The sequence below is a fragment of the Eleginops maclovinus genome, chromosome 13 (genome assembly GCF_036324505.1).
Source record: "Eleginops maclovinus isolate JMC-PN-2008 ecotype Puerto Natales chromosome 13, JC_Emac_rtc_rv5, whole genome shotgun sequence".
NCBI lineage: Eukaryota > Metazoa > Chordata > Actinopteri > Perciformes > Eleginopidae > Eleginops > Eleginops maclovinus.
Window position 1 is genome coordinate 24,479,712 of NC_086361.1, and position 20,993 is coordinate 24,500,704.

Here is a 20,993-nt window from a genome sequence, read left to right on the forward strand (position 1 = left end):
TAAACCATGTTGAAGGGAACATGTGAGCGGGTCAGACACGCGGTGATGAAGTAACTGTTTCATGGACTCGTTGTTTTGTCCGAAAGAAAGCAGGATCTGAAACTTCTCAATAAAAGTTATTATTTGTGATGGAAAGATAACTAGTGTTTGTAAAATAATACGCTTGGGTTGATAAGATCTAACATATTTGTACACAGACGATACAAAACATATCCCATTTGAAAAGCTGTTAATAACCTCCTCGTTTGGAGCTTCAACTCTTATGGAAAATTAGCATTAGCATTGGTGTTAGCATTATTAGCATTAACCATCCAAAGCTAGGCGCAGTGTCGACTCTCACCGCCAGATTGAGGAATTAACGACTTTAGATTCATTTTCCCAGGCGTGTGTGTGTGTGTGTGTGTGTGTGTGTGTGTGTGTGTGTGTGTGTGTGTGTGTGTGTGTGTGTGTGTGTGTGTGTGTGTGTGTGTGTGTGTGTGTGTGTGTGTGTGTGTGTGTGTGTGTGTGTGTGTGTGTGTGTGTTAAAAAATAAGTACCCACACCTGAGAACACGTCTGATATTCTAAGGACAAAAAAAGAATCGAGGCTGAACATGAACTGTTTCTGAATGTGTTCATGGGTCTGTAATACTGCAGAGGGTTAATGGGACTTTTTTAAAGAGTCCTCTCCTGCTGATGTTCAGGTGTATATCAGTATGTAGAGTCTCTACTTTAAAGAGTCCTCTCCTGCTGATGTTCAGGTGTATATCAGTATGTAGAGTCTCTACTTTAAAGAGTCCTCTCCTGCTGATGTTCAGGTGTATATCAGTATGTAGAGTCTCTACTTTAAAGAGTCCTCTCCTGCTGATGTTCAGGTGTATATCAGTATGTAGAGTCTCTACTTTAAAGAGTCCTCTCCTGCTGATGTTCAGGTGTATATCAGTATGTAGCGTCTCTACTTTAAAGAGTCCTCTCCTGCTGATGTTCAGGTGTATATCAGTATGTAGAGTCTCTACTTTAAAGAGTCCTCTCCTGCTGATGTTCAGGTGTATATCAGTATGTAGTGTCTCTACTTTAAAGAGTCCTCTCCTGCTGATGTTCAGGTGTATATCAGTATGTAGAGTCTCTACTTTAAAGAGTCCTCTCCTGCTGATGTTCAGGTGTATATCAGTATGTAGCGTCTCTACTTTAAAGAGTCCTCTCCTGCTGATGTTCAGGTGTATATCAGTATGTAGAGTCTCTACTTTAAAGAGTCCTCTCCTGCTGATGTTCAGGTGTATATCAGTATGTAGTGTCTCTACTTTAAAGAGTCCTCTCCTGCTGATGTTCAGGTGTATATCAGTATGTAGTGTCTCTACTTTAAAGAGTCCTCTCCTGCTGATGTTCAGGTGTATATCAGTATGTAGAGTCTCTCCTTTAAAGAGTCCTCTCCTGCTGATGTTCAGGTGTATATCAGTATGTAGTGTCTCTACTTTAAAGAGTCCTCTCCTGCTGATGTTCAGGTGTATATCAGTATGTAGAGTCTCTACTTTAAAGAGTCCTCTCCTGCTGATGTTCAGGTGTATATCAGTATGTAGCGTCTCTACTTTAAAGAGTCCTCTCCTGCTGATGTTCAGGTGTATATCAGTATGTAGAGTCTCTACTTTAAAGAGTCCTCTCCTGCTGATGTTCAGGTGTATATCAGTATGTAGAGTCTCTACTTTAAAGAGTCCTCTCCTGCTGATGTTCAGGTGTATATCAGTATGTAGAGTCTCTACTTTAAAGAGTCCTCTCCTGCTGATGTTCAGGTGTATATCAGTATGTAGTGTCTCTACTTTAAAGAGTCCTCTCCTGCTGATGTTCAGGTGTATATCAGTATGTAGTGTCTCTACTTTAAAGAGTCCTCTCCTGCTGATGTATTTTAAGGAATCCTCTGATTGGACTTCAGGGTGTCTGAGCATCAGGACAAACCACAGAAGAAGAGCTCTGTGCTCGCTGTCTTGTGATTCCTGTTTTCAGGTCTGTTGTTGATTTTAACGCCGTCAGCTGATCGGAGGAGTCACACGGTGGGGGGTGTCAGAGAGGATCTCTTAGAGAGAAAGAGGAACATTTAAAAACTCCCACACTCTGAGGAGTCCAGTGAACTCACCACAGTGTAAGGAGGAGCATGAGGGTCACATGTGGAAGGAACGGTTGGGATCCAACAGACAGGCCATTTTTATTATCCTCAGAATTCAGAAACAAAAATAATTACATTTTTTAAAACTTTTTTCTCAGTACTCAAAAAAAGTGTACAAATGTTCTGAAATCAATGAACACTGAGACATTTGTGTCTAATATCCACACTCATATTTCTGCTCATTTTTGGGGTTTAAAAAAAGTATATTACACTTTATATATTTCTAGAATATCTATGAAGATCCTTTTTCTTTCAAAGCAAAACATCTTAATAAATAAAATAAAGTTCAAATTCTTTAATAAAAGCCCTCACCGTGAATGAAGGAGGAGGCTTTGAAATATTAGACCATCAGATAATAAATACTGTGTAGACTTTGGTGGGGGGTTTAAACTTTTAGGGGGGGTTTAATCTGTAACATTTTAAATAAAAGTGAACAGGGTTTGAATCCAGATTGCAGAAACTCTCAGTGTTTCCCACAACGTCTCACATCAGAGACCAGACAGAAGAAGATAAAAACAGCAGAAATCATTTCAAATATTTCAAACATAAAGAAAATGAAACTCTTGATGGAAGAGACCTCCTTAAACACGTCTCCTGAAGAGACGCCTCTCCTGCTCACATTCAGCTGCAGCTCCTCTGCTCACCCTCTGTCTGAAACCAGAGCCCAGCCTGCACTGAATGGTTAACTGGCCGGCTCTGTTGTGATTGGAGCGCCAGTGTTCCACAGTGATGTCACTATGTTCCTGGAAGTGAACAAAGGACTCCAATGGAGGGACATCACAAGCAGCAGGGGCCTCTAGGAGCCGCTGGGGCCCGATACACACTCAGATAAACAGAGACCCTGAGAGGGAGGGTCTATATTTCAACTGGAGGGATATCAAAACCATATGACATCACTCTCACACACACACTGAACACACACACACACACACACATACACTCTCTCACACACACACACACACACACACACACACACACACACACTCAGGGGACTTTCCCATTACACAGTGATGCATCCTGGGAGTCCAATGATGTCATCGCTGAGGCTTCGTGAACAATAATAGCCCTCTAACAGAGGGGAGTCCTGGGAGATGTAGTCCATTGATGAAGTGTTCAGAGAAAGAATCCCTATGAATGCTGGGAGATGTAGTCTTTTATAAAGACAATTTAACACCGTGGAGACAGTTTACTTTGTTAAATACAGACATTCTGTCACGTGTCATAAATCCTGCCACAGAACAGCATCCTGGGAAATGGAGTCCAATGAATCATGGATTGTTAGAATGAATATAATACATCAGAAGAACTTTTTTCTCTGAATTTCAAATACTTTATACTCTGCAATGTTTAACAGAAAGGTCTGATGTCAATGCGGACCGAGAGGGACTTGAAAGGCATGCTGGGAGATGTAGTCCTTGCCTCCGGGGGGTTGTCTGTAGATAATACTTTGCTGTTGAGTGAAGGAGTCACAGGAGGAGATCATCCTCAGAGGAGGGGGAGTCAGCGCCTCCTGCTGGGGCCGCAGGTCTGAGCCCTGCAAGGGAACTTCAGCAGAGAGGTGCGAGCGGTCTCACACACTCCTGAGAAACAACAGACAAGGGGTCAGAAACTCTGTGTGTGTGTGTGTGTGTGTGTGTGTGTGTGTGTGTGTGTGTGTGTGTGTGTGTGTGTGTGTGTGTGTGTGTGTGTGTGTGTGTGTGTTTGTTTACCTGTGGCTATAACAGGCTGTTCCTGCCATTCGTGTTCAGGCCTTTAGACCTCATCTGTTCCTGAACCGTCCCCGACTGCACACACACACACACACACACACACACACACACACACACACACACACACACACACACACACACACACACACACACACACAGTACAATTAATGTTAAAAATACGTCACAGTTGGCAGAAAAAGTCGTAATACTTTTTTGTATAAAGGTAAGGTAAAGGTAATGACATCATCAGAGAGGGGGACCAATCAGCACGCACATGATGTCATCAGATGATCTTAAATATATTCTATTGTCTCCATTAAAGTCTATTTTATTCTGTTTTTAAAAACATTAGAGTCTATTTTATTCTGTTTTTAAAAACATTAAATTCTAGGGTTTTCTTTTTTCTATCCTTTATTTTTTAGCTGATATAAGATCATAATATTAAAATATGATTTACTTTCTTATTAAATGTAAAGACCTGCAGCTGAACTCAATGACGAAACAGAGAAGATGTGTGTGTGTGTGTGTGTGTGTGTGTGTGTGTGTGTGTGTGTGTGTGTGTGTGTGTGTGTGTGTGTGTGTGTTTGTGTGTCTCACCGGCTGCAGAGCGTCTCCCATCTCTCCTGACCCGATGTGTGTGAGGTGGATGAAGTTGGTCGGCTCTCCGATCATCGTGCGATCGATCCTCCTCCTCTTCTTCTGTACACACACACACACACACACACACACACACACACACACACACACACACACACACACACACACACACACACACAGGTACATGAGGTAAAGTGAGTTAACCCTTTGTTTACCAAAATAAAACTACAGATGATTAATTATAGAAGAAATAATAATAACAATAAAATACAAAAATAATATTCATAGTAATAAAATAATCTGATTCAATTGATACCAAATAATCAATAATAATAATAATGGTAATAATGGTAGAACGTGCTGCTTGTATTGTAAAGGTGTTAGTCTCTGTGCGGTGCGTTCAGGGACCGTCTGGCAGCCTGCCCCTGAACGCCTCATTAAAGTCTGGTAATCCTGTGGGTCAGAACCGGAGTCTCTGCAGAACCGCTTCAGTAAGAGGATAACTCTGTTGTGTAACGGTGTCTGACGTCAGTCTGTGTTTGGTCCTCTCCATCTTGTTGTTGTTTATCTGTTTACAGATGGCCTCTGTGGGCGCTCTGAAGCTGTTTGTGCAAGAAAGGATCAGTTGTGCGTCTCTTAGTTGATGTTTGCTTCTGGTTTCGGTTGTTCTGCTATTTTTATGATCCTCTTTGTCATTATTTTGTGCTCTTTTATAGATAATCACTGTCTTGTTGATCGTCTTGCATCATGTTATGTAGTTCTGCTTCCCTCTGTAGTCCTTCTGAATGTTCTTTGTTGACATTTGCTTCTGTTTTTTGTCGTATTTGGTGTTTTTTTTATAGACATTTAGCTTCTGTTTCAGATTGTTTTGCTGTTTCTGTATTAATGTGTTTCATGTATCTCTGCAAGGATTAAAGATAGAAGTAAGGATGTTGGATTTAAATAGGTTTAAACATCTGCTGTGTTTTTACTGGCCAGCTGTGTGTGTGTGTGTGTGTGTGTGTGTGTGTGTGTGTGTGTGTGTGTGTGTGTGTGTGTGTGTGTGTGTGTGTGTGTGTGTATTGTTGTGGGGTCACAATAGAACAAACAGAAACTATCAAATTACGGAGGAAGAAACTGGCCGAGACTTCCTGTCAAACAAACTGCAGCGGCGGCCATCTTTGTTTCTGTACCTCAACTGGTGCAGATGATTAACCGTCAGTGACACCATCTCTCTGAAACCAGTGACTTGCTGGGAGTTATGGGATTATAGACAGAGATCTACAAATATATTATAATCTTGATTTTCTTCCACCTGTTGTTTGAAGATCTAAAGCATGAGAGGATTCAAAGCTTTGTGCTGAATCTGAAAAAGGTTGATATGCCGGATGTAGCGTCCCACTTATGAGTTTAAAAGATGCTCATCGATATTTAATTCTGCATCTTTAGTTTAGTTTAAATCTTTTTAGAACAGCTTGTAGATGGTCTTATCTCCCCTGCAGGTAGGACCATTTCTCTGACTTTATTCTGAAATGTTCCAACACTTTTCTTAAAATCACCCAATTTACAAAATAAATCTCAGATTTCTGCGAAAATGAAACACATGGAGTTTTATGACACGAATAAAAGAAACAGTTTCCAAACAAACAGTTTAATAAATAAATACGTTTAAACATGAGGGGGTCTGCGGGAAGAGGAAGTGCTGCCACCTGCTTCCTGTTTCCTGTTCAGTGACTCCCTGCTATTCAGAGATCTACTCAACCTAACCAAGTGTGCAGTTTGTAAAGAGACTCAGTTACTGGGAAGTCATAAAGACCCTCAAGATGAACAAGAAATGTCACGGAGTCACCAAAATAAACTCAAACCAACTAAACACAGACACACAAAGACCAATTAGAGACAAAAAACCACCTCAGAAAGAGACTGAAGACACAACTCATCAACCAAGAGATGCTGAACGAACAATATCCTGCAGAAACAACGCTCAACTCCAGGAGGCACAGACACAGAAGTGTCTCCAAAGAAACACCAAGCAACAATAAATAGACTCAAAACCAGAGAGAAAACGCTGCGAAGACGAACACAGTGAATTATATGTGGCTGTGTGGGAGAGACCCGACGTGAGGTGACCGTCTTATATTAAACAAAGTGAGGGAGGGCATCCCTCAGTCTGATTTGGTCCGGCTGTGAGGGTCAAATGTGTTTTTAAAGCAGGAAGGGTTTTTTTGTCGAGGTCCTGTTAAGCGTTATCTCAACAACCCTCTCACAACGATATGAAAACAAGAACGTGTGTGTGGCCTCAGATACCTGGACATTACCTCTGCAGATATAAAGAGGTAACAGGGCGGGTTAGTCAGTCTTACCGGGGGGGGTTTAGCCACCACGCAGCAGCCCATCTTGTGCCAGAAGTCGCTCATGCCGGCGGTGCGGGTGTCCAGCGTCCGGCTGCTCTCTGCTGCCGCCCTGCAGGCCGGGGGGGGAACTGCAGCCCGGGGGTAATCCTGGGGCATCAGAATCACAAAGCACCAACACGCAAAAAAAACCACAATAGATATCTCTCCTCAGACAGGAAGCTGGGCCGACTCCAGGAGGATCCTCAGGAATCCAAAAATTAAAAAGGTCTCAAAAAAATAATATGTCCGTAGCCAAACTTTTATCCTCTGAAGAAGAAATCCAGAAAGAGCTTAAAATCCAAATGGCTTCAGGTGTGATCTGTGGGGACAGAGAAGAATAACATTTATCAACGTTCAGTGTTAATGTTAGAAAACGTCTGTGGAGCTTCAGGAGATCTAACTCAAGTCTGGGCATAATGTTTTACTCTCTCGTGTGTGTGTGTGTGTGTGTGTGTGTGTGTGTGTGTGTGTGTGTGTGTGTGTGTGTGTGTGTGTGTGTGTGTGTGTGTGTGTGTGTGTGTGTGTGTGTGTGTGTGTGTGTGTGTGTGTTCAGGTGCGTTCAGGTGTGTTTCTCTCGGTGTGTTTGGTTTGGCTTCAGCTCTCTGGACAGGCGTTGTTCCTGAGTCTCTCAGAGGGAACGTTGAGTCCGGCGTGTTAGCACAGGTCGGGCTCTGGGTATTATTCAGGTAATAACGTGTTCCTGTCACGTTACAGTGCGCAATCCCAGTTTCGATTAAAGCAGTTTTATTTTGGAAGCTCAGTGTAAGTGTTCCTGTAAATAAGTTATTTACCAAAACAAAATCTCCTAAAGTAAAAGTCCTCAAACTCAAACGTGGTCCTCACAACGGTAGAGAAACGAGAACACACTCCCATTGAGCTGCATAGGAACCAAAAGCTCTGTCAACACAGTGAAGACATTACATATGACTAAACACTGGGTGTGGTCTAAACACTCTCTCTCACACACACACACACACACACACACACACACACACACACACACACACACACACACACACCCTGGAGATTGTAAAGTCTAAATTAAAGAGTTTCTTGACGTTTTGTTCTTGTTTTTTTCAGACGACAGATCAGAAATGTTGAAGGGAACTTGTTGAAAACACACATACACACACACAAGCACGCACTTTGACCTGAGGTGGGAGGTGACATAACTGATAACTGCAATAAAAGACTCACTCTCTGTTTCCTGTCTCTCTGCTGAAGACCTTTAGCTGTAACTGTCTTTCATGATTCCTGCACCAGAATAAATGGAGGGAGTATCTTCAGATAATGGCTCTCAGCTGATCGCAGCATTTCCTGAAGACGTGCAGAGGTTAAACTGTTTCTATTCCCAGAGATCTCTGCAGAGTGCAGCTCTGAGCAGCAGATAACAGAGGAATGTGAAACGTGTAGCTTCATGCTTCACATTCTCTCAGGAATGTTTCAGCCGCCGGGAAACAAATCACAGAAACTTTTTAATAAACCTCCGTATTAAAGAGTCCTCTCCTGCTGATGTTCAGGTGTATATCAGTATGTAGAGTCTCTACTTTAAAGAGTCCTCTCCTGCTGATGTTCAGGTGTGTATCAGTATGTAGAGTCTCTACTTTAAAGAGTCCTCTCCTGCTGATGTTCAGGTGTATATCAGTGTGTAGAGTCTCTACTTTAAAGAGTCCTCTCCTGCTGATGTTCAGGTGTATATCAGTATGTAGAGTCTCTACTTTAAAGAGTCCTCTCCTGCTGATGTTCAGGTGTATATCAGTATGTAGAGTCTCTACTTTAAAGAGTCCTCTCCTGCTGATGTTCAGGTGTATATCAGTATGTAGAGTCTCTACTTTAAAGAGTCCTCTCCTGCTGATGTTCAGGTGTATATCAGTATGTAGAGTCTCTACTTTAAAGAGTCCTCTCCTGCTGATGTTCAGGTGTATATCAGTATGTAGTCTCTACTTTAAAGAGTCCTCTCCTGCTGATGTTCAGGTGTATATCAGTATGTAGCATCTCTACTTTAAAGAGTCCTCTCCTGATGATGTTCAGGTGTATATCAGTATGTAGAGTCTCTACTTTAAAGAGTCCTCTCCTGCTGATGTTCAGGTGTATATCAGTATGTAGTGTCTCTACTTTAAAGAGTCCTCTCCTGCTGATGTTCAGGTGTATATCAGTATGTAGTCTCTCTACTTTAAAGAGTCCTCTCCTGATGATGTTCAGGTGTATATCAGTATGTAGCATCTCTACTTTAAAGAGTCCTCTCCTGATGATGTTCAGGTGTATATCAGTATGTAGAGTCTCTACTTTAAAGAGTCCTCTCCTGCTGATGTTCAGGTGTATATCAGTATGTAGTGTCTCTACTTTAAAGAGTCCTCTCCTGCTGATGTTCAGGTGTATATCAGTATGTAGCATCTCTACTTTAAAGAGTCCTCTCCTGATGATGTTCAGGTGTATATCAGTATGTAGAGTCTCTACTTTAAAGAGTCCTCTCCTGCTGATGTTCAGGTGTATATCAGTATGTAGTGTCTCTACTTTAAAGAGTCCTCTCCTGATGATGTTCAGGTGTATATCAGTATGTAGAGTCTCTACTTTAAAGAGTCCTCTCCTGCTGATGTTCAGGTGTATATCAGTATGTAGAGTCTCTACTTTAAAGAGTCCTCTCCTGCTGATGTTCAGGTGTATATCAGTATGTAGAGTCTCTACTTTAAAGAGTCCTCTCCTGCTGATGTTCAGGTGTATATCAGTATGTAGAGTCTCTACTTTAAAGAGTCCTCTCCTGCTGATGATTGTATTCTCCGTGCTCTGGGAGCTGTGCTGTGAGCAGACGGTAGAGAGGACCGTTGGCTGAATGAAAGAGCTCTCTGTTTTCTGCAGATTCTCTCACTGCTCTGAGAAATACCCTGCAGTAGAGAGGCTCCTGCAGTCGGTCGCTTCATTCGTTTTAAACTGGGAACATCAGGAGTGGAATCAGCAGCAGGAGTAGAGAGAGAGAATAAATATAAGTTCTCTCTTTATAATAACTCATAAAGCTCCTAGTGTCTCTAAGTGAGTGACTCCTAGTGTGTTTGAGATATGAGACTTTGGTCTCAGAATACAATAACTTAAAAACCTTTGAAGGACCTAAATATACTTTCACCACAGACCCTCCTGTGTCACTTCCCAACCTTTATTTACAGAATTCATCCTGACAGTCTGGGCTCAATGTTTTTACTCTCTCTCTTGTGTGTGTGTGTGTGTGTGTGTGTGTGTGTGTGTGTGTGTGTGTGTGTGTGTGTGTGTGTGTGTGTGTGTGTGTGTGTGTGTGTGTGTGTGTGTGTGTGTGTTTCCTTCCCTCCACACACAGTTTTCCTGTTCTTTCTCCTCACACTGACATCATGGGACAAATATTCACACACACACACACACACACACACACACACACACACACACACACACACACACACACACACACACACACACACACACACACACACACACACACACACACTCTGGTCATGAGGTTTGAATGAGGCAGGACGTTCAGTCTGCCTGCAGTAAGGCCTCAGTGTGAGTTTGGGTGTTTTTATTCCACTAAAGGATGAACTGTTCCTTTCTGTGTTGAGGACACACCCTTCTAAAGCTAAATGAAGTATTTTACTGTAAAATATTTTTTAAAACCTCTGAAAGATATGGGCAGAATAACCGTCTCCTCCTCAGAGGACTCTGCTTGCTCTCTGGAGGAAACACACACTGTTAACTTTAAACCAACGTCTGTCTCAGAGGGATTACACATTAATACACTTATATAATCCTGCTATCTTCAGAATGTGTTTATAACAGCAGCTGATAACACCTGAGTGTGTGTGTGTGTGTGTGTGTGTGTGTGTGTGTGTGTGTGTGTGTGTGTGTGTGTGTGTGTGTGTGTGTGTGTGTGTGTGTGTCTGTGTTTGGACTCTGACCGGTATGTTTGTCATTGAACAGTTAATTTAACCTTCAGCCTCTCTATCTCACACACACACACACACACACACACACACACACACACACACACACACACACACACACACACACACACACACACACACACACACACACACACACACACACACACACACACACACACACATATTCTACTGTAACTACAGATGTTCCCACAGGTTCCTCTGGGTGAACAGTCACTCTGAGTCAGAGGGAAAGTCCTGACTCTGATCCAGAGTGTTTAACACACGGTTTCTGTTTGAAGCACGACTCAAATCTGCTGCTGAACCAGAACCAGGACACACACCAGATCTGATGCAGAGCTGAAACACACACCAGGACAGGAAACCCCAAACACACAGTGTGTGGGCTCCGGCTGTGGCGCAACTGGCTGGGGCACCTGAACCGTACGCTGGTGACCCGGGTTCGATTCCCGACCCGTGGTCCTTTCCGGATCCCATCCCGACTCTCTCTCCCACTTTCCTGTCACTCTCCTTTCCGATTAAAGACAAAAAGCCCCAAAAATATCTTTAAAAAATAAATAAATCTCCCTTTAGGACGCAGCCTCCAAACACCTGGGCACACCGTTAGCTAGCGGCCATCAGTATCAGATCCTGACAGACCGCTCAAAGACTTCACCTGAGGCTTCCTCTACATCAGTGAGGTGGTGCATCGCTCCAATATAGAAAAACCCCACAGGTGTAACTTTACCTACCTGTGGGGTACCTGGAGCTAATGCGCTAGTGCCGCTGCTACCCCTACTTAGCCTGTATGGCGCTGGTTGAGTGTGAGAAGGGTCCATTGTTACACAACTTCCTGACCGTCATGAGATCAGGAACCAGGCTGGACTCTGTCTCAGAGTGAGTCTGTCTCAGAACTGGAAGTGTTGGTCAGAGTTTCTGAAGGCTAGCTACGTTAGCGAGCTAGCTTCCAGCAGATCTGCAGTGACATCAGAAGAAGTCATGTGATCACGTTGTTAGAATAAGACCAGAAATCATTTCAGGTAAACAACAACAGAGACAGACAGCTTTATGACCCTGAACGTCACCCAGCTGCAGCGTGTTAGCACCTGTCAGCCAATCACAGCTTCTCGTTCAGTTGGATGAAATGTGTGTTTCCTGAGTTCCTGAGGTGAGGAGCGGGTCTGACAGAGAGCAGTCAGTAAACACAACAGCTGTTTTCACATGGGACAGGGGGGGTGTCGTAAAGACGCTCACAGGCCACAGGAACTACATTAAAGGCTTCATGGTTCCTCATTTCCAACGGCACATGAACGCAGCCCAGATGAGAGCCCCCCCCACCCCCACCCCCCACATGAGATCCCTGATACTGCAGCTGTGTGTAAACGGTTTAAACCCCCAGGTGTTTCCTCACACACACCGTCACCTCAACGCTCCGTGTTTTAGAGAAGCCGGCGGCAGGTGGATGTTTTCAGATCTGAAACACTGGAGAGGAAGGGGTTACATAAACCGAAAAGATATCACCACTTGTTCTCTTGTTGTTCTCTTGTTGTTCTCGTGTTGTTCTCTTGTTGTTCTCTTGTTGTTCTCGTGTTGTTCTCTTGTTGTTCTCGTGTTGTTCTCTTGTTGTTCTCTTGGTGTTCTCGTGTTGTTCTCTTGTTGTTCTCTTGTTGTTCTCGTGTTGTTCTCTTGTTGTTCTCTTGGTGTTCTCGTGTTCTCTTGTTGTTCTCGTGTTGTTCTCTTGTTGTTCTCGTGTTGTTCTCGTGTTGTTCTCGTGTTCTCGTGTTGTTCTCGTGTTGTTCTCGTGTTCTCTTGTTGTTCTCGTGTTGTTCTCTTGTTGTTCTCGTGTTGTTCTCTTGTTGTTCTCTTGGTGTTCTCGTGTTGTTCTCTTGTTGTTCTCGTGTTGTTCTCTTGTTGTTCTCTTGGTGTTCTCGTGTTGTTCTCGTGGTGTTCTCGTGTTGTTCTCGTGTTCTCTTGTTGTTGTCGTGTTGTTCTCTTGTTGTTCTCTTGTTGTTCTCTTGTTGTTCTCGTGTTGTTCTCTTGTTGTTCTCTTGTTGTTCTCTTGGTGTTCTCTTGGTGTTCTCTTGTTGTTCTCTTGTTGTTCTCGTGTTCTCTTGTTGTTGTCGTGTTGTTCTCGTGGTGTTCTCGTGGTGTTCTCGTGTTGTTCTCGTGTTCTCTTGTTGTTGTCGTGTTGTTCTCTTGTTGTTCTCTTGTTGTTCTCTTGTTGTTCTCTTGTTGTTCTCTTGTTGTTCTCTTGTTGTTCTCGTGGTGTTCTCGTGTTGTTCTCGTGTTGTTCTCTTGTTGTTCTCGTGTTGTTCTCTTGTTGTTCTCGTGTTGTTCTCTTGTTGTTCTCGTGTTGTTCTCGTGTTGTTCTCTTGTTGTTCTCTTGGTGTTCTCGTGTTGTTCTCGTGTTGTTCTCGTGTTGTTCTCTTGTTGTTCTCTTGGTGTTCTCGTGTTGTTCTCGTGTTGTTCTCTTGTTGTTCTCGTGTTGTTCTCTTGGTGTTCTCGTGTTGTTCTCGTGTTGTTCTCGTGTTGTTCTCGTGTTGTTCTCTTGTTGTTCTCTTGTTGTTCTCGTGTTGTTCTCTTGTTGTTCTCTTGTTGTTCTCTTGTTGTTCTCTTGGTGTTCTCGTGTTGTTCTCTTGTTGTTCTCTTGTTGTTCTCTTGGTGTTCTCGTGTTGTTCTCGTGTTGTTCTCTTGTTGTTCTCTTGTTGTTCTCTTGTTGTTCTCTTGTTGTTCTCTTGTTGTTCTCGTGTTGTTCTCTTGTTGTTCTCTTGGTGTTCTCGTGTTGTTCTCTTGTTGTTCTCGTGTTGTTCTCTTGTTGTTCTCTTGGTGTTCTCGTGTTGTTCTCGTGTTGTTCTCGTGTTCTCTTGTTGTTGTCGTGTTGTTCTCTTGTTGTTCTCTTGTTGTTCTCTTGTTGTTCTCGTGTTGTTCTCTTGTTGTTCTCTTGTTGTTCTCTTGGTGTTCTCTTGGTGTTCTCTTGTTGTTCTCTTGTTGTTCTCGTGTTCTCTTGTTGTTGTCGTGTTGTTCTCGTGGTGTTCTCGTGGTGTTCTCGTGTTGTTCTCGTGTTCTCTTGTTGTTGTCGTGTTGTTCTCTTGTTGTTCTCTTGTTGTTCTCTTGTTGTTCTCTTGTTGTTCTCTTGTTGTTCTCTTGTTGTTCTCGTGGTGTTCTCTTGTTGTTCTCGTGTTGTTCTCTTGTTGTTCTCGTGTTGTTCTCGTGTTGTTCTCTTGTTGTTCTCTTGGTGTTCTCGTGTTGTTCTCGTGTTGTTCTCGTGTTGTTCTCTTGTTGTTCTCTTGGTGTTCTCGTGTTGTTCTCGTGTTGTTCTCTTGTTGTTCTCGTGTTGTTCTCTTGGTGTTCTCGTGTTGTTCTCGTGTTGTTCTCGTGTTGTTCTCGTGTTGTTCTCTTGTTGTTCTCGTGTTGTTCTCGTGTTGTTCTCGTGTTGTTCTCGTGTTGTTCTCGTGTTGTTCTCGTGTTGTTCTCTTGTTGTTCTCTTGTTGTTCTCGTGTTGTTCTCTTGTTGTTCTCTTGTTGTTCTTGTGTTGTTCTCTTGTTGTTCTCTTGTTGTTCTCTTGTTGTTCTCGTGTTGTTCTCGTGTTGTTCTCGTGTTGTTCTCTTGTTGTTCTCTTGTTGTTCTCGTGTTGTTCTCTTGTTGTTCTCGTGTTGTTCTCGTGTTGTTCTCGTGTTGTTCTCTTGTTGTTCTCTTGTTGTTCTCGTGTTGTTCTCTTGTTGTTCTCTTGTTGTTCTCGTGTTGTTCTCGTGTTGTTCTCGTGTTGTTCTCGTGTTGTTCTCTTGTTGTTCTCGTGTTGTTCTCGTGTTGTTCTCGTGTTGTTCTCTTGTTGTTCTCGTGTTGTTCTCTTGTTGTTCTCTTGTTGTTCTCGTGTTGTTCTCGTGTTGTTCTCGTGTTGTTCTCGTGTTGTTCTCTTGTTGTTCTCGTGTTGTTCTCTTGTTGTTCTCTTGTTGTTCTCGTGTTGTTCTCGTGTTGTTCTCGTGTTGTTCTCGTGTTGTTCTCTTGTTGTTCTCTTGTTGTTCTCGTGTTGTTCTCGTGTTGTTCTCGTGTTGTTCTCGTGTTGTTCTCTTGTTGTTCTCTCTTGTTGTTCTCGTGTTGTTCTCGTGTTGTTCTCTTGTTGTTCTCGCGTTGTTCTCGCGTTGTTCTCGCGTTGTTCTCTTGTTGTTCTCTTGTTGTTCTCGTGTTGTTCTCGTGTTGTTCTCGTGTTGTTCTCGTGTTGTTCTCTTGTTGTTCTCGTGTTGTTCTCTTGTTGTTCTCTTGTTGTTCTCTTGTTGTTCTCGTGTTGTTCTCGTGTTGTTCTCGTGTTGTTCTCTTGTTGTTCTCTTGTTGTTCTCTTGTTGTTCTCGTGTTGTTCTCGTGTTGTTCTCGTGTTGTTCTCGTGTTGTTCTCTTGTTGTTCTCTTGTTGTTCTTGTGTTGTTCTCATGGTGTTCTCATGGTGTTCTCATATCAGAGTCAAAGGTCTCTGCAGAGTCTCTGAGTATGACCCCAAACATCTGGAAACCCTGCCAGTTACAGTGCTGCCTGTGTCAGGAATAACCTCGGTGTGATCAGCAGGCATTCGGGGGGGGGGGGGCATTAAGGGCGGGTTTTATATAACACGTCAGAAAAAGTGAAATAATTATAACTCTTTAAAAGTCTTCTGTCGTCCAGCCCATAATCCAGATCCCAGAGACTCACTTTAAAGAAAGCATCAAATCTGATTCTCAAGATGAAGGTAATCTCCACATCCTGATGTCTTTATTCCTGCCCCCTTTGTGCATCCAGCTGCTCTCACAGAGTGTGTGTACAGGAGTGTGTGAATGGTGTGTATGAGAGGTTTCTGCTGTGAGAGACAGCCGTTAGAGATCTGGATTATAAACCTCTACATGTTACATGTCAGACTACAGAAAAGAGAGAGCAAACACCAGAGAAGAAGAGGAGATATCAGCAGGACTCACCGGCAGCAGCAGCAGAAGAAGAGGCTCCTCGGTGCTGGGCTGGAAACTGAAAGCTGCTCTGAATCAGAAACAGCTGAACCCCCCCCCCCTCTCTGAGGTGTGGCTCCAAACAGGAAGTACATCCACAGTTTTTTATAAAGGACTACATTTTTTCTCTTTTCCTGTTTCTGCTTCCTGTTGGCTGTCAGTGACTCGGCCCCCCCTGCTGGCCGCTCACACTCATCACACCCTGCAGATTAACCTGAACACTGTCCTGCACATAGTACTTTCATACTTAGTGTTATACTTATCGGGTTTGCACATAAAAAGTTAATTAACAGCTACTTTGTTGAGGTACTTTACTTGAGTTTGTCCATTTTTTTTTCCATTTATCGATTTATATTATTGAAAATACTGAAGTTCAAGTCAAAATCAGTGATAATTATGAGATTTTCATTAGAAAAAAAGGCCAAATTTTTGATTATCAGAAAAAATAAACATTTTCTGAAAAAAGTCAGAATTGAGATTTTGAGAAAAATTTCCGAATTTCTTAGATTTTCTGAATTAAAATGTTGAGGAAAAAGTTAGCTTTACGGATTTTCAGTCGAGTCAGTATTCTCAGATTTTAAGAAAATCCCAAAAACCTTTTCCTCCAAACGTTGACGATTTTTTATAACATTTCTAAATTCTTGAATTCTGCGATTTCCCCCCAAAAAGTCCACATTTAAAAAAAAACTTACATTCTGAAGAAATTAAGAAATCTGATTTTTTTTGAAAAAGGTCAGAAATGTTTGTAAAATTCTTCTTAGATTCTCAGACTGCCTGAGCTGCAGCACCTCTCCCCCCTCTGAAACCAGAGCCCAGTCTGCTCTGATTGGTCATCTTTCTTTCCTTTTTGTTTCGCTCAAACATATTTAAGCTGGACAATATGAAATATATTATATTCCAAAACTTTAAAATATTTCAGAGGTTTATTTTGTTTCTTCCTATGCAGCCTGATGACGTGTCTCTCAGACAAACAGCCCCCTCCTTATTTATCATGTACTGTCAGATCTAAAATAACACCCTCCTTTGTGTGTGTGTGTGTGTGTGTCTGTGTGTGTGTGTGTGTGTGTGTGTGTGTGTGTGTGTGTGTGTGTGTGTGTGTGTGTGTGTGTCTGTGTGTCTGTGTGTGTGTCTGTGTGTGTGTGTGTGTGTGTGTGTGTGTGTGTGTGTGTGTGTGTGTGTGTGTGTGTGTGTGTGTGTGTGTGTGTGTTTGTGTCTGTGTCTGTGTCTGTGTGTCTGTGTGTTTTTGTGTGTGTGTGTATGTGTGTGTGTGTGCCAGAGACATTATGAAAAGACCAGAAACTAATATTCCTTAAAAATAAAAGCATAACTTTGTGTTTGATATGAAACCTGTGGCTCAGCTTCACTCAGAAATACTCAGATTCTATTCAGTAAATTATTTTACATCCTCAGATGTAAATAAAACCTCCTGTGAAACATTCTGTAGAGATGACTAAAACACATGTATTATTATTGTCCTACTTTAAATACTAAACAGAATCAATATTGAATACAAAGATAAGGATATTTATAGAACTGTCGTTAAAATAGGTTGTTGTATTTTCATTAAAAGCGAAGTATAAAGGAAACGCCCTACTTTTATTTTGAAGACCGGAAGCCCGTGTGTGTGTGTGTGTGTGTGTGTGTGTGTGTGTGTGTGTGTGTGTGTGTGTGTGTGTGTGTATGTGTGTGTGTGTGTGTGTGTGTGTGTGAGCGAGCTTGCAGAGCTGATTCACCTGCAGCAGCAGCAGCAGCAGCAGCAGCAACAAAGACCCTCAGGACGAAAGAGCAGAAACCACTGACGCTTTATTTCCTCTACGGAAACAACAACAACAACAACAACAAGGTAAACAACAACATTTATTCTGATGGTCTGAGCCTCCGGGCCCGGGTCTGAGGGAGAGCCGGGATTGTGCAACCGGCTGCCAATTAGATCTTTTAAAAACGAGGCTCCCCCAGACCTGATACTGGATCTGAGTCTCTGAGTAGGGTCGGGGGTGACACATTCATCGAGAGAAACCGGGTCTGATCTGGTTCATGCTCGGCTGCTGAAGAGCCGGCCAACGCCTCTTACATAAACCCGGTCAGTGCCCCCATTCATCCTCAGACCACCTGAGACCTGCTGCAGAGACCAGGGCCGGGTCTCACCAGCAGCCCGGGTTCACACTGCTGCAGAGACACAGGGCCATATACTGTGGTCTGGGTGAAACCAGCAGTCCGGGTCCTGGGACGGGATGAGCAGCCGCAGAACCCAGAGGAAGTGCTGAGTCAGCTCGCTGTATTTCAGTCTGCAGGACACCATGACCCAGATACTCTGACAGACGTCTGGAAGAATCTGATTAAAAATATCTCCATATTTAAATATATAAATACACATGGGGGGTGGGGTGGGGGACCACTCCCTGATATGGCCTGGATTTAGTGCCAGACCATATCAGGGAATCTGGTTTTACTAATCTGTTGTAAAACATGTCAGAAACCGTCTGTCTGTGGAGTACTGCTGTTAGCATTAGCATTAGCATTCATATTACACAGCATCTCAGGAAACGTAATCAATATGATGTCGTTCCCTCTTTATTAGCTGTGTTTTCATTTAAAAGACTTGAGGTACTGGTGCAGATTCTTTCCGTAGATGGTGTGAAACCAGTGAGAAACCCTCCTGACTATGGGATGTTCAGCCTCGGAGGCTGTGATTTACGCTGGGTTTTCTTATTTAAAATAGACATTTAACCTGAAATACATACAGCACTTTATTATTACTGTATAAAAGATATACTTCATATTGTTGCTGTAAGACCCTGCCTTGTTAGTATAAAGGGACACAAACAGCCCATAATAATAACCACATTCCTGCTGGTGTTTATCAGTAAACAGCTTGTTGTTGACGCTGCAGACAAAAAATAAAACCAAAACAGGTTTTAAATAAACCGACCGTCACGCTGCAGAATCCACCACCTCAACTCAAACCCAGACCCCCCCCTCCGGAACAAAGTGACCTCACTATGGAACACTTGTGCTTCTATTGGCTACCGCTCCAACACATTACACTAAGGGGCGGGACAGCTCTAAGCAGTTGACCAATCACGGCAAAGCCGGCCAGCCCTCATGAAGAAATCATCTTTACATGAAATGAAAAGATGAAATTCATTTTAAACAACAAAGAGCAACATTTGATTAAGAGATATACTGATGATGATATTCAACGACGTCATCGCAGTTCAGTTTATTGTTTTATATTCTCCTGATGACCTCTGACCCCGCTGTGTGTCCTGACCCCCAGACCGAGACCATGCAGAAGTCTAAAAGCGAGTATGAGTCCTTCGTCTTCTGGAGAGCGCCGCTGCCGGAGCTCGACTTCTCCGAGCTGATGGATGTGAGTTGCGGGGCGGGACTAGCCACCAGCGCCACCGGGAAGGAGAGGAAGCAGGAAATGGAAGTGAGGAAACAGGAAGAGGAAGTGAGGGGACTTTATGTTCTGCTCCTGATTGTCTTTGTTATTAACGAGGCCGAGAGGGGGAGGGGCTGCAGGGAGGAATCCCCCAGTCAGGGGTCCGGACTCTGGGTGGCGTCAACATCAAGGGATGTGTTTAAAGAACCTGCTTAATCCCTTTTATTGTGGCGGGGTGTTTAAGATAATAAGATGTTATATTCTTTATTGATCCCAATTTTTCAAAGCAGTTTAATAAACGAAGTACACAGAACAGTGAATATACATATAGATAACGAAGGACATATATCTATAGTGTATGTGTTGAATACACTATTAATGCAGAGCAGAGGCAGTGCATATTATGCTGCTCCAGACTATCAGCCTCTCAAAATGTAAACATTGAATATAATCAGTATTTTATATGTGAGTCAGCAGAATGATGATGGTGTTAAAGTATGTGTGTGTGTGTGTGTGTGTGTGTGTGTGTGTGTGTGTGTGTGTGTGTGTGTGTGTGTGTGTGTGTGTGTGTGTGTGTGTGTGTGTGTGTGTGTGTGTTTGTGTTCCTGTCTGCAGGGTGAGATGAAGGAGTTCTCCTCCTTTAATTACTGGAGAGCTCCGATCGCAGACGTGGACACTCTGCTGGCCGACCTCAACCTGCTGCTCTGAAACAGGAAGTCACCAAAATAAGAGCGTGGTGAAAACAGAGGCGGCTCTCTGATTATCTGGTTTCATATCTCATCTCCAGCTCCGTTCCTCTTTGAGCTGTTTCCTTAAGCTGATTATCCACTACTTAACAGCAACTAAAATCAGTCATTTCCGTAAACAACAACAAACCCAAATACTTAGACATAAGATAAAAATGTGAGGATCCAACGAACAGCACGAAGAAACGTGTTCATTTGGTTAGTTAAAGATGTCGAATAAACTATAGCTCTGTTCCTGCAGGATCCTCCTTCTGAGGCGGACACAATACCAGAAACACTGATTCATGTTTTCATTAAGAGATCTGAGTTTGTGTTTGAAAAGATTGACTGTGTTTACACACACACACACTCTCTCTCTATCCTGTTCCTGCTCTTCATCCATCACCCAGTATTCCTGATGATCTGTGAACAGGGATATTACTGATGAAATTCAGCCGTCAAAACTAGATTTCTAACTCCTCCTGTGTGTTTAGCAGATGCCGTAATAAAATCATGTTTATAAAGTGTGGCAGTGCTGCAGTATAAAGTGAGGCATTGGTCTGAATGTAAGCATGTCTAAATAATGCTCCTGCCATAGTGGATATTTTTATTCAATACAGTAAAACTCTACCATACACAGACCTGAAATCTACAGTATTCACATTTCAGAACCAGAATATTCCCAATAATCCGATGCATGTAAACACAGTCCGGGACGTTAGAAGGAGAAATGTTTTTCTGTCACTTTAGGAGGTGATGCGTTCAAAGCCCGAGATTGAAGAGTTTCTGTTTCCATTTGTGCCTTTTTAGTTATCTCTAAACTGACTTATTACCACTGTCCCTGATCAGCCTGATTATTTATTTTTTCATTTATTTATGTATTTATTATTTCTCATGTGTTACTGAGCAGGCCTCACATCTGGTCAGAATGTAAAAACCTGCCAACATTAAATAAAATAAAGTCTCCTTTTTGAATCAAAACAACTTCTTGTATTTCTTTATTTTTTATTCAGTAACAAATATTTTCACAATGAGAGAAAATCTCAACTCGCTTTAACTTTTGGTCACATCCCGTAATCTTCTCCTCGTGTGGCTCTGATCCCCGTTGTCTTCATTTAATTAAATCCCCAACAGGAAATTACATTTGTTTTTCCTTCAGACTAATTTACTATCAAATGTAAATGCAGATCTAATAATTATAG

The 20,993-nt window shown here is 42.7% G+C and overlaps 2 protein-coding genes across 7 annotated transcripts; one reads left to right on the forward strand and one right to left on the reverse strand.

Annotated features, from left to right (window-relative positions):
- Positions 1-2,150: 2,150 nt before the first annotated feature.
- cdc42se1 (CDC42 small effector 1) lies at positions 2,151-15,739 on the reverse strand. 4 transcript variants are annotated; one of them, XM_063899081.1, is made up of 5 exons: positions 15,655-15,739; positions 6,785-7,133; positions 4,443-4,544; positions 3,846-3,920; positions 2,151-3,716 (listed from the first exon to the last, which is right to left on the reverse strand). In XM_063899081.1, the coding sequence occupies exons 2-4, from the start codon at positions 6,929-6,931 to the stop codon at positions 3,852-3,854; spliced, it is 318 nt and encodes a 105-aa protein (XP_063755151.1). In that variant the 5' UTR covers positions 6,932-7,133; positions 15,655-15,739; the 3' UTR covers positions 2,151-3,716; positions 3,846-3,851. The 4 variants fall into 4 exon arrangements, with proteins under 4 accessions (XP_063755151.1, XP_063755154.1, XP_063755153.1 ...); XM_063899084.1 differs by lacking the exon at positions 15,655-15,739 and adding an exon at positions 8,012-8,306; XM_063899083.1 differs by lacking the exon at positions 15,655-15,739 and adding an exon at positions 7,606-8,003.
- On the forward strand, positions 15,328-20,775 carry mllt11 (MLLT11 transcription factor 7 cofactor). Of its 3 annotated transcripts, none has more exons than XM_063899086.1 (5): positions 15,328-15,431; positions 15,597-15,770; positions 16,958-17,524; positions 18,959-19,135; positions 19,682-20,775. In XM_063899086.1, exons 4-5 carry the CDS (start codon positions 18,968-18,970, stop codon positions 19,772-19,774), a joined length of 261 nt encoding a protein of 86 aa, XP_063755156.1. In that variant the 5' UTR covers positions 15,328-15,431; positions 15,597-15,770; positions 16,958-17,524; positions 18,959-18,967; the 3' UTR covers positions 19,775-20,775. The 3 variants fall into 3 exon arrangements, with proteins under 3 accessions (XP_063755156.1, XP_063755157.1, XP_063755158.1); XM_063899087.1 differs by having other exon boundaries at positions 15,597-15,751; XM_063899088.1 differs by having other exon boundaries at positions 15,360-15,431; positions 18,959-19,114.
- The last annotated feature ends 218 nt before the right edge of the window (positions 20,776-20,993 follow it).